Here is a 13318-nt window from a genome sequence, read left to right on the forward strand (position 1 = left end):
CAGGCAAAGGAGTAGAATTAAATCAATGGGAGACAGAATTAGTGAGATTGATACTTCTTTGATCAATACTTCTTTGGAAAGGGATCAATCAGAAAAAAAAAAAAAAACAAAATGAAGAAAGCCTAAAGTTCAGTGCAAAACCATCAAAAGGAATAACCTACATGCAATTGGAATTCCAGAACGGGAAGAGACAAAACTACAGAGAAAATTGTCAAAGATTTGTCCATTCAAGAGGTCCAATGAACCCCAAATAGGATAGACCCCAAGAGAAAATTACCAAGACATACCATCATCAAATGCACCAAAACCAAAGACAAAGAAAGAATCCTGAAAGCAGCATGGGAAAAACAAAAAGTTACCTACAAGGGGCAACCAATAAGGATAAGCTCAGATTTCTCATCAGAAACCATGCAGGTGAGAAGACAATGGGATGGTATATATAAAACCCTGAAAGAGGATAATTTCCAATCAAGAATGGTATACCCAGCAAAATTGTCCCTCAAATGTGATGGTGAAATTAGGACATTTCCAGATAAGCAGAAATTAAGGGAATTTCTTAAAACCAGACCAACCTTACAAGAGGTACTAAAGGGAGTCCTATGGACAGAGAACTGACAAGAGCAAATAACAACCAAACATTAACAGACATGATGACATAACCCACAAACCAACCTAATTATGGAAGTGCCCAAAGTAAATAAGCCTACAAGATTGTAAACAGGGAACCAGAGGTATCAACTGACAAATGAGAACAACTACAAACCAAAAAGAGGCAAAAAAATTATATATACAGAACTTCTAGATGGTAGGGAAGTCAAGACAACTGCAAGATAGAAAGGACTGTTCTAAACTTGGGAAGAAAATTATAAATCACAGGGTAACCTCAAAGAAAAATGATAAACCTTCACAATAAAATAAAAGAGGACCAGAACAAATATCTAGCAAATACTACAATAGCAATGAAGGAAGTAATAACATGATTCATAAACAAAACGAGTTCAGCACAGAAAATTATACGGAACAAGGAAACCAACGCCGTGAAGTAGGACATAACAAAATGACACCAACAAATTCATACTTGTCGATAATTACATATCTAACACGGGACTTATCTCTAAAATTTATAGAAAACTCTAACACCTCAACAACAAAAAGATTAACAATCCAATTTAAAAATGGGCATGAATAGACACTTCACCAAAGAGGATATTCCGGCAGCCAACAAACATATGAACAAAAGCTCATGATCATTAGCCATCAGAGATATGCAAATCAAAACAGTGTGATACCATCTTGCCCCAGCATTAATGTCAAAGTTCAACAAGACAGAAAATAACAAATGCTGGCAAGGATGTGGAGAGATTGGGACTCTCATACACTGCTGGTGGGACTGTCAAATGATACAACCACTGTGGAAAGCAGTATGGCAAATCCTTGAAAAGTTGGAATTAAACTTGACCCAGAAATCCCACTACTAGATATATATCCTAAACAAGCGAGAGCCAGGACAAGAACAGACATATGCACACCCATGTTCATTGCAGCACTATTTACAACAGCCAAAAGATGGAAACAACCTAGGCGCCCATCAACAGAAGAATGGATAACCAAACTATGGTACATACACACAACAGAATACTATGCAACACTAAAGAATAATGTAGAATCTGCAAAATACCACATAACATGGATGAACTTGGAGGACATTATGCTGAGTGAAATAATTCAATCACAGAAGGATAAATATAGTATTTGTTCATTATTGTAAAAAAATGAAGGAAAGGCTTACATATGGAAGGAAATTTAGTTGATTACCACGGGTGGGAGGAGAGGGGAGGAAACACTACAAAAAAAAATGCATTGACTAATGTCATTTTAGTTTTGTGTATTGCACTGTACATAAATTATATTTCAATAAAATGCATTTAAAAAAAGAAACTGTCCATGACTCTTTATCTCTGAAAGTCAGGCTTTGCCTGGGATATTATTTGACTCTCCCAGAAAAGAATAGAGTATATAGTCAGTTCTGTTGTGATGCTTGTTTTGAAAATGTTTAATTGTTCATTTGCAATTGATATAAGGGAATGACTTGGGCATAAAAAAAAATTGCAGTTGTTTATGAATTATTTTGTCCACGAGAAACACTGGGTAAACACAGAAAACTGTGAATCTAGCAACAAAAACAACCCTTCCATCATCAATTTCCACAAGCAAGCTGAAGGTCTTTTTCAAGGTAATGTGCCAAATTTATTGCAATATGTATGCATTGCTTAACAAATTAACGTGTAAACCTGCTACTGTTTTTGTTAGTGCTTATCTTTTCTAGGGGTCCCAGAGTGGTGCAAACCGTTAACACACTCATTAACTGAAAGATTGGAGATCCAAGTCCACCCAGAGGTCCCTCTGAAGAAAGGTCTGGCAATTCACTTCGGAAAAAGAATCAGCCATTGAAAACCCCACGGAGCACAATTCTACTCTGACACACATGGAATCCCCTTGAATCAGAGTCAACTCAAAGGCAACTGGTACTGGTACCAGTCCTATCTTTTTATAACGAATGTCACGGAGGAAATTTTGAGTATTATGCCCCTAATCTCATTTTTCCCATTACCTGGGAAATTACACTAAGTGAAATTTTTCTTAGCACACTGATTTTTAGGACACATATGTTTCATTATGTTGTTGTTGTTGTTGTTGTTGTTGTTGTTGTTGTTAAGTGCCGTCGAGTCGGCCCGGACTTATAGCGACCCCCCTTGGGTTGCCGAGGCAGTATCACTATGGAAGTAGATTGCCCAATCTTCCTTCCGGGGAGTGGCTGGTGGGTTTGAACTGCCAGCCTTCTGGTTAGCAGTCAAATGCCTTAGGCACTATGATCAATATGACATCCTACAGTTCTGCAGCCAAATTGGTTTTATCTTAATTTGCCTTATTTTAGAATCCTATGAGCCATGTTGTTGTTGTTGTTAAGTGCCGTCAAGTCATTTCCGACTCATAGCGACCCCATGCACAGTAGAACGAAACACTGCCCGATCCCGTGCCAGTGCCACAATCCCTGCTATACTTAAGCCCATCATCGCAGCCACCGTGTCAATCCATCTCGTTGAAGGCCTCCCCCGTCTTTCGTCGACCCTCCACCCTACCAAGCATGACATCCTTCTCCAGGGAATGGTCCCTTCTTACAACATGACCAAAATAGGTGAGACGAAGTCTGGCCATTCTTGCTTCCAAGGAGCATTCTGGCTGCACTTCCTCCAGGACAGGACAGAGTCCATATGTATTTACTGACAGATCTAACAGTCAATAGAACTGAATGCCTTCCACTGGATGTATCTAAAATGCCTCTGAATTTGAGACCAAGGAAAACATCATCAAAATTAGGTTATAAGTTAAAAATGCTAACTTTATCATTGATTTCTTTTGGGTGTTGTTGTTGCCGTTGTTGTTGTTCTTGTTCTTGTTCTTGTTGTTAGGTGTTGTTGAGTCAGTTCCGACTCATAGCGACCCAATGTACAACAGTCCTGCACAAGTATCAAAATCATTGCTGTGCTTGAGCCCATTTTTGCAGCCACTGTGCCAATCCACCTCTTTTTTGCAGGCTCTCTACTATGCCAAGCATGATGCTCTCCTCCAGGGACTGGTTCCCCCTGATAACATGTCCAAAGTATGTTAGACAAAGTCTCACCATTCTCACCTCTAAGGAGCATTCTGGCTGTACTTCTTCCAAGACAGATTTATTTGTTCTCTGCAAGTCCATGGTATATTTAATATTCTTCACCCACACAATAATTCAAAGGCATCAATTCTTCTTTGGTCTTCCTTATTCATTGTCCAGTTTTCACATCCACATGAGGTGATTAAAACACAAGGGCTTTGGTCAGGCACACATTAGTTCTCAAGGTGACATCTTTGCTTTATAACACTTTAAAGAGGTCTTTTGCAGAATATTTGTTCAATGTAGTGTGTTGTTTGATTTCTTGACTGCTGCTTCTGTGAGTATTAATTGTGGATCCAAGTAAAATGAAATTCTTGACAATTACACAATTTTTCTCCATTTATCATGATGTCTAATGGTCCATTTATGAGGATTTTTGTTTTCTTTATATTGAAATGTAATCCATGCTGAGGTCTGTAATTTGATCTTCATCAGTAAGTGCTTCAAGTCATCTTCATTTTCAGCAGCTAAGGGATATCACACCTGCATATCACAGGTGGTTAATGATTCTTCCTCTAATCCTGATGCGACATTCTTCTTCATATAGTCCAGTTTCTCAAATTATTTGCTCAGCATACTGATTGAATAAGTATGGTGAAAGGATACAACCCTGATGCACTCCTTTCCTGATTTTAAACCATGCAGTATTCCTTGTTCTGTTTGAACCACTGCTTCTTGGTCTATGTACAGGCTTCAGATGAGCACAATTAATGTTCTGGAATTCCCATTCTTCACAATTTTATGCATAATTTGTTATGATCCACACTGAAGAATGCCTTTGCATAGTCAATAAAACACAAGTAAACATCTCTCTGGTATTCTCTGCTTTAAGCCAGGTTCCATTGGACATCAGCAATCATTCTACGTCACCCTCTTCTGGATTCGGCTTGAATTCCTGGCAGTTTCCTGATGATGTATTGTTGCAACCATTCTTGCTGAAACATCTCAACTGGTATTCTATCAATTCCTGGGGCCTTGGTTTTCACCAATGCCTTCAGTGCAGCTGGGAATTTTTCCTTTAATACCATCAATTCTTGATCTTATTCTCCCTCTTGAAATGGCTGAACACCAAGCAATTATTTTTGTACAGTGACTCTGTATTCTTTCCATCTTCTTTTTATGTTTCCTCTGCTGTTCATAGAATTCTTCAATATCCAAACTCAACACAAATTTTTTCTTCAGTTCTTTCAGCTTGAGAAATGCTGAACATGTTCTTCCCTATTGGTTTTCTAACTCCAGGTCTTTGCACATTTCATTATAATACTTTGTCTTCTTAAGCCACCCTTTGAAATCTCCTGTTCAGCTCTTTCACTTCATCATTTCTGCCATTCACTTTAGACACTCTGTTCAAGAGCAAGTTTCAGAATTTCTTCTGACATTTATTTTGGTCTTTTCTTCTTTTCTTGTATTTTTAATGACCTTTTATATCCTTGATGTATGATGTCCTTGTTGTCATCCCACAACACATCCAGTCTTCAATCATTGGTGTTCAATGCATCAAACCTATTCTTGATGTCTAGAAATCCAGCTGGCATATACTCAGGATAGTACTTTGGCTCTTCTGGAATTGTTTTAATTTTCTACAGCTTCAGTTTGAATTTGCATATGAGGAATGGATGGCGTTTTCCACAATCAGCCCATAGGCTTGTTTTGACTAATGATATTGAGCTTCTCCATTGTTTCTTTCCACAGGTATAGTCGATTTGATTCCTGTCTATTCCATCTGGTGAGGTCCATGTAAATAGCCACTGTTTATGTTGCCATTGAGTCAATTCAACTCATAGTGAACCCTCCTTGGGTTTCCAAGGTGGTATCTCTATGGAAGTAGATTACCCAATCCTCCTTCCAAGGAGTGGCTGGTGGGTTTGAACCACCAGCCTTCTAGTTAACAGTCAGATGCCTTAGGCACTACACCACCAGAAATGTTCTTTTTGATGATAAATGTAATGCCATTTCTCTTCAATTTGTTATTCCTAGAATTGTAAACCACAGGACTATCCAATTCAAAATGACCAATACCATCTATTTCAGCTTATTAATGCCTAAGATATCAATCTTCTAGCATTCTATGTCATTTTTTACAACTTCCAATTATCCTCAATTTGTTGTTGTTGTTGTTATGTGCCGTCGAGTCGAACCCAACTCATAGCGACCCCTCCTTGGGTTTCCAAGGCAGTATCACTACGGAAGTAGATTGGCCCATCTTTCTTCTGAGGAGTGGCTGGTGGGTTTGAACCACCAGCCTTCTGGTTAGCAGTCAAGTGTCTTAGGCACTATGCTACCAGAGCTCCTACATCACACAATTTATACTTCATACAGGCTGTTGTTTCTTCTTAGTTTGAGTCATGCCATATCAGCAAATGCAGGTCACAAAAGCTTTACTCTATCCATATCATTAAGATCAAGTCTACTTTGAGGAAGCAGCTCTTCCTCAGTATTTTGAGTGAGGGGCTCATCTTCCTGCACTATAACAGTGATCTGTTATAATTCATTTACCAATTTTTTTAGAATTAGATCACCACGCTTTTCTTCCTAGTTTTCTTAGTCTAGAATCTCCACTGAAACCTATCCACCAGCATCACAAGAACATGCAAGCCAAGAACAGTAGGACAAATTGGCAGACTACTGGTGGCTTTTTACAAGACATTTACCATTTGCAGTTGAATGTGAACATATTATGCATCACTGCTTCTTATCAGTATGTTCGCATGCATTTAATTATACAAAAAAAAAACATAATTGGGATACAGAAAATCCTAATCACAGCAGTCTCTATTGAACCACTTTGATTTAATCTCATTTCCTCAGTGCAAATAAACATGATTGCTTCCTGCTGCTTTCCACAGAGCATCACGTACCTTTTGTTTTATGACTTGGGGAAGATCAGTCACAGATTCTGCCCAGGAAGAATATCGCCTTTTATTTCCAGCAGGATTGTCCAGCTCTAGGTAACTAAGGCTAGCTACTAAACCTGGCTTTCCCCCTCTGACCAATGGGTTTCCTCGTAACACATTGCTCTGTGTTCCTGTAAAAGGAGAAATCAAACGAAACAAGTCAAGATGCACAAATGAAATGAAAATGGGAACATAAAAGTGAAAAGTCTACCAAATATTTTAAAACAATCTACTATCTGACATGAGATGATAATACAGAGTTATTATTAATGTTCTTAGGTGTAATAAGAGTGTTATCTTATGCAGGAGAATGTTTTTCTTCTTTGAAGATACATGAGAATTTTATGTATGAAAGATCATGATGTTTGAAGCTTACTTTCAAGTGTTTTGGCAAATATTTTAAATATAATATTTATATATTGCTAAAAATCAATATACTAAATATTGTATATAGAGATGTATGGCAAAATATCAAAGTAACTGTTGTGTATAGGATATGGGCATATGGGTATTTATTAGTATGTTCTTTCAACATTACCATACGTTTGAAATTTTTCATTATAAAATATTTCAAGAAAAACAATTTGTTGCATCTGGAATAATAACAATAAGGAAATGGCTGCTCAATACAGGCATATGTTAACACACGAAAAGTGTTCTGAAAGATTTGAATGCTCATTGAATCCTCTGAATATGTACCTCATAATTTTAGATAAATTGTTGTATATATTTGAAATTGCTTTTTAAGGAGTCCCGGTAGCAGAGTTTTTAAACACTCAGGTGCTAACCAAAAGGTCAGCAGTTGAACGCACCAGCTGTTCCTTTGGAGAAAGATGTGCGTTTGGTTTGGTTTTGTGGTTAGGTACTGCGTGTTGCACTAGTCAGTGTTATGTGTTTGTTAAATACAAAATAAAATTAAAATATGTGAGCAGTGACCAAACCAGCCCAGCTGATGACTGATGTTGACATCCTCCAAATGTCCCATTTCCATTTCTATTTTCAGTTGACTATTTTTTCACCTTGTTCAAAAACTTGTCCTCCTTTGTAATGTCAACCTCATGAAGACAGGCACTTTCTCTCTCACATTCATTTCTATATCCCCAGAGCCTAGAACCATTCCTGACACATACGTCATCACCACCACCAGTTGCCATTGAGTCAATTCTGACTCATGGTGACCCCTTGTGTGTCAGAAGAGAAAAGCATTCCATAGGGCTTTCAATGGCTGGTTTTTCAGAAGTAGATTGCCAGACATTTCTTCTGAGGCATCTCTGGATAGATTAGAACTGCCAACCTTTTGGTTAGCAGCCAAGTGCATCAGCTGTTTGCACCACCAAGGCCCCCATACATAGCTGATGAATGAAGTAACTGAAAGAGTAATAAATCTGGTTTTACTACTCTCTCTCCCTCCTTCTTGCAGTCATCTATCAATATCCCAAGAAACCCTACTAACCTTGGTACCTAGGTCAATCTTCACCTTCACTTCAATTTCTGCCATTACCCCAGAAGAATTTATGTTCTAATTCCACTCAGCCCATGAGCTCACACAACACACTGCAATCTTCCTTCCAAACCTACCACTGTTCAGAATCTCTTTATTTTAAGGCATTAGTGATTATTGTCTAAATTCAATGAACATTTTCCAGTCATTATCTTACTTGACTCTCTACAATTCACTCTATTGGCCACTCTCTCCTTCTCCTCTATTTTCTACATCACTGATCTGCTTCTTATCTTCTCTCAGGTGCTTCATTACTACTCAGTCTTTCTTCTTTCCCTACAACTTTCTTTTGTGATTTTTCATCTAATCACTCCCTGCATAAAATCTTTTAATGGTATCCTACAGCCATCAGCATGAAATCTAAACTTCTTAACAGAGCTTCTCAAATCCTTCACAATGTAGAGCAGCTTACCCTTGCAGTTTCCTTTTTCAATCACTCCAAGACTACTCATCACCTTCTCCACCCTCCTTATCACCATAATCACCAGCAGCATGCACCAAAAACATTAGCAGTACCGAGTACCTATATCACAGGGTGGAATTGAACCTTCTCCTGATGTTACCACTTTTCTACCCTTGTTTGCCAACCATCATGGGCAAGAGGGCAGTATCCACTGAAAACATACTTATGATACACAGGCAAAACTCAATGATCTCCCCACCCAGAATGATGTCATGCTGCTATGACATATGAATGAGCCATCAGAGGTAAGAACGGCCAAATAGATGAAAGACACACAAAGCACAACACCTGCTAAAACTTCAGAAGAGCTAGGAGACAGAGATGAAGGTTAACCTTGTGATGCATATTTCCCCCACTGGCTCAGAACTCAAGGAGGGGTCGCTATGAGTCATATCCAACACAATGGCAGTGAGTCTGGTTTGCTTTGGTTACCTTACCTGAAGCCCATTTCAAAGCATCTTCCAGGGCCTTACATTTGCTTGCTGATTCTTTAACGATGAATAAATTGAAACCTGAGGAGGAACATTTCTTCATATCTACTGAATTATAACCTGGAAAAAGATTTAAAAAAAAAAAAAAGTATGTGTTTAATTTCTACATTCATTGAAAACTTCCTTTGAGGGGTAGTCAGGTGTGATAGTGGGATAAGTGGTTGTTTCCTGCTATTGCAGCCATCTAGCAAGAGTGACAGGATTGCCGGTGGAAGGCTGGAGGGAAAGAGAAAAGAAGACACCATGCTTAGGGGACCCAGTGCTTCTGTTAAGGGTGACAGAAAAATTCAGGAATGGTTAATGGTGATGGTTGAACAGCATGATGAACATATTTAATATCACTGAACTGTCCATGTGAAGTGTGTTGAAATGGCAAGCCTTTTCTTATCTGTATATTTACAATACAAAATGTATTTTAAAAAAGAAAGGAAAGAGTAACTGGATATGTAAATTGTCAAGTGCTTTAGAAGGTCAGGAGGAGAAATATTTGTTTTGTTACTTTCCGGGAGGGGAGACAAGGGTAATTTTCACATGAAACAAAGGAAAGCAGAAATTGAGAACCCATCAAGAATTCGAACACCCATCCAACAAATGCCTTTTTTTTTTTTTTTTTAATTGTGATTTGGGTGAAAGTTTACAAAGCAAATTCATTTTCCACACAATAGTTCATACACATTTTGTTTCATGACATTGATTACAATTGCCATAATGTAGCAGTTCTCTTCCCACTTCCTCTTTGTGGTTGCCTTTTCCCTGTCCTTCTTCCCTATGCTTTGCTGTCCTCTGACCTATCTCCTTGTGCAAATACTGCTCTTCTGATCTACCAGGGTTGATTGTTCTAAGGAATGTACCTGTTGTTGTTGTTGTTATGTGATGTCGAGTCGGACCCGACTCATAGCGACCCCTCCTTGGGTTTCCGAGGCAGTATCACTACAGAAGTAGATTGCCCCATCTTCCTTCCGAGGAGTGGTTGGTGGGTTTGAACCACCAGCGTTCTGGTTAGCAGTCAAGTGCCTTAGGCACTATGCTACCAGAGGTCCCAGGAATGTACCTACTGGGTATAAATGTTCACCTTAGACATCTGTCTATTACTTGGCTGGAAGCCACGAGAGTACATTTAATTCCAGGCCTGAAGTGAGACTGGTGGCCATAGTCTAAGGAGTTTGGCTGGTCTCTATCAGACAAGTAAGCCTGGTCTTTTTTATGATTTTGAGTTTTGTTCCACATTTTTCTCTCACTCTATCAAGGATCTCCTATTTTGATCCCTTTCTGAGTAAGTAGTTGATACTGGTAGCCATACACCATCTAGTTCTTCTTGTCTCAAGGTCATGTAGGCTCTCAAGGTCATGTAGGCTGAGGTTCACATGATCCACTAGTCACTTGGACAAATTCTTTCCATGTGTCTTTGGTTTCCTTCATTCTTTGCTCCAGATGAGGAGAGAACAATTGTTGCATCTTAGATCACCACTTGTAGGATTTGAAGACACCAGTCACTACTCACCAATATAGGATGCAGAACAAAGTTTTACATACTATGTTGTGCCAATTGAGCTTGATGTCCCCACAACCATGGTCCTAAGCCCATGGGCTCAGTGACTCATTCCACATGTATCTTCCAAGAAGAAAAACATTCTCCTACATAACACTCTTATTACACCTAAGAACATTAATAATAACTCTCTAGATTGTTTTAAAATATTTGGTAGACTTTTCACTTTTATGTTCTCATTTTCATTTTAGTAGAACCACCAAAGCCTCCTCAGTTTCAAAGAGTCAGACCTTCACCAACTTGGTTCTGGAGTGTGGGGCTGCCAATCATGAGGGTCAGTGGGATGGGGCCATATCAGCTGTCCAAAAATGAGGGGACAGGGCAAAGGCAGAGGAATGAGGCCTGCCAGGCCAAGGGAGTAAGGTCACCTGTCATATAAACTAGGAGACTCGCACCACCCAATAAAGGAGATCTGTATAGGAATCAAGTTGACAAGAGGTGGGATTGTAGAGCTTTATGGATGAAAGATCATGATGTCTGAAGCCTACTTTCAAATGTTTTGGAAAATATTTTAAATATAATATTTATATATTGCTAAAAATCAATCAATATACTAAATATTATATGTAGAGATATATAGCAAAATGTCAAAATAATTATTATGTATAGGATATGGATATATGGGTATTTATTAATATGTTCTTTCAATGTTACCATATGTTTGAAATTTTTCATAATAAAATATTTCAAGAAAAACAATTTGTTGCATCTGAAATAATAGCAATAAGGAAAAGGCTGTTCAATACAGGCATATGTTAACACACGAAAAGTGTTCTGAAAGATTTGAATGCTAATTGAATCGTTTTTTCCCAATATGTGCCTCATAATTTTAGATAAATTTTTGTATACATTTGAAATTGCTCAGGGAGTTTGGCTCTGGCTAAGAAGTTATCATAACTGCTCCATTAGCTCCATCTCCATTATATATAGATATAGATATAGATATAGATATAGATATAGATATAGATACAGATATAGATATAATAGAGATGGAGCTAATGGAGCAGTTATGTGTGTGTATACATACATACATATATATATATATATATATATATGTATACACACACACACATATATGGACATTCTTAAAGCACATACAAATATGGATGTAGAAATATTAATCATCTGGCAAACTTATATATGCTTATGGGTATATTCGTTTTTGCCTAGACAAACCTCATCATTTAGCTTGTCTACCAATGTATCCACCCATGATGTTGTTGCTGTTGTTAGGTGCTGTGGAGTCACCTCTGACTCCTAGCGACCCTATGCATAGCAGAATGAAACACTGCCAGGTCCCATGCCAGCTCTGCAATCCCCACTCTACTTAACCCCATAGCAACAGCCATTTTGTCAATCCATCTCATTGAAGGCCTTCCCCTCCTTCATCGACACTCCACCTTACCAAGCATGACATCCTTCTCCAGGGAATGGTCCCTTCTGACAACATGACCAAAGTAGGTGAGACGAAGTCTGGCTATTGCTTTAAAGGAGCATTCCAGCTGAACTTCCTCCAGGACAGAGTTGTTAGTTCTTTTAGCAGTCCATGGTACTTTCAGCATTCATCACAAGCACCACATCTCAAAACCATAAATTCTTCTTCAGTCTTCTCTATTTATTGTCCAGCTCTGACATGCGTATGAGGAAATTGAAATACCATGGCTTGTGTCAGGTGCACCATAGACAAATATTTGTCATTCCTAATAATGTAACATTATGTATGTAAAAGTATTTATCTTCTTTGATATCTGTGTTTTTGATGCAACTCTCTCTGTTTTCTTTTTCCTTAGTGTTATTGTGTTGATCACTCACTTTTAGTATATTGCTTTTACTTTCACCCAAATCAAAATTCATATAGTTAACAATTTTTCCACCCTTCCCTCCCATTCCTGGTAACCAATAAAGAAAATTTTCTTCCACATTCTTTGGGTTTTCTAGTGCTTCTATAACAGATATACTACAAATGGGTGGCTTGAACTAACAAGGATTTATTCTCTTACAGTTTAGGAAGATGGAAGTCCAAGTTCAAAGTGCCAGCACTAGGGGCTGGGCAAAAGTCCCTCAACCTTGGGCTTCAGCTCTGCTTCTTGCTCCTAGCCCACTGAAGCTGGAGGCTTCTCTTAACCCAAACATCTTCTGGCTGCTGAAGCTGACATATGGTTAACAAAGTGGCACAGTCATCTAAGATGCAACAATTGTTCTCTCCTCATCCGGAGCAAAGAATGAAAGAAACCAAAAATACATGGAAAGAATTTGTCCAAGGGAGTAGTGGATCATGTGAACCTCAGCCTACATGACCTTGAGACAAGAAGAACTAGATGGTGTATGGCTACCAGTATCAACTACTTACTCAGAAAGGGATCAAAATAGGAGATCCTTGATAGAGTGAGAGAAAAATGTGGAACAAAACTCAAAATCATACAAAAGACCAGGCTTGGACAGGCTAACAATTAGGTATGTCTAAATGGGGAGTGTATCCAAGATCATATATAGGGTTGGCAGACAGTGGTCCTAGAAGTTTATGTGAATGATGAGAATTCCCAGGTGTGTAGTAAAGCTGACAAGGGGCAAGGTTGTGGTCACTGCTTGGTCACAGCCAGTTACCCAGAGCGACCGAGTAGTTGAACCTGTGGGCTTGGGACCATAGTCGCAGGGGACATCAAGCTCAATTGGCATAACATACTATACAAAACATTGTTCCACCTCCT

General features: G+C 38.6%; 1 protein-coding gene across 1 annotated transcript in view; it reads right to left on the reverse strand.

Annotated features, from left to right (window-relative positions):
* The window catches only part of C7 (complement C7), a 94510-nt gene that overhangs the window by 30317 nt on the left and 50875 nt on the right, over positions 1-13318 (reverse strand). Inside the window, exons 9-10 of the mRNA XM_007950535.1 lie at positions 9008-9121; positions 6571-6737 (exon numbers count right to left, since the gene is read on the reverse strand). Coding sequence (XP_007948726.1) covers positions 6571-6737; positions 9008-9121 — 281 coding nt within the window. The remainder of the gene's footprint in view (positions 1-6570; positions 6738-9007; positions 9122-13318) is intronic.

The sequence above is a fragment of the Orycteropus afer genome, unplaced genomic scaffold, assembly GCF_000298275.1.
Source record: "Orycteropus afer afer isolate SDZICR_OR568_19922 unplaced genomic scaffold, OryAfe1.0 scaffold00275, whole genome shotgun sequence".
NCBI classification, from domain to species: domain Eukaryota; kingdom Metazoa; phylum Chordata; class Mammalia; order Tubulidentata; family Orycteropodidae; genus Orycteropus; species Orycteropus afer.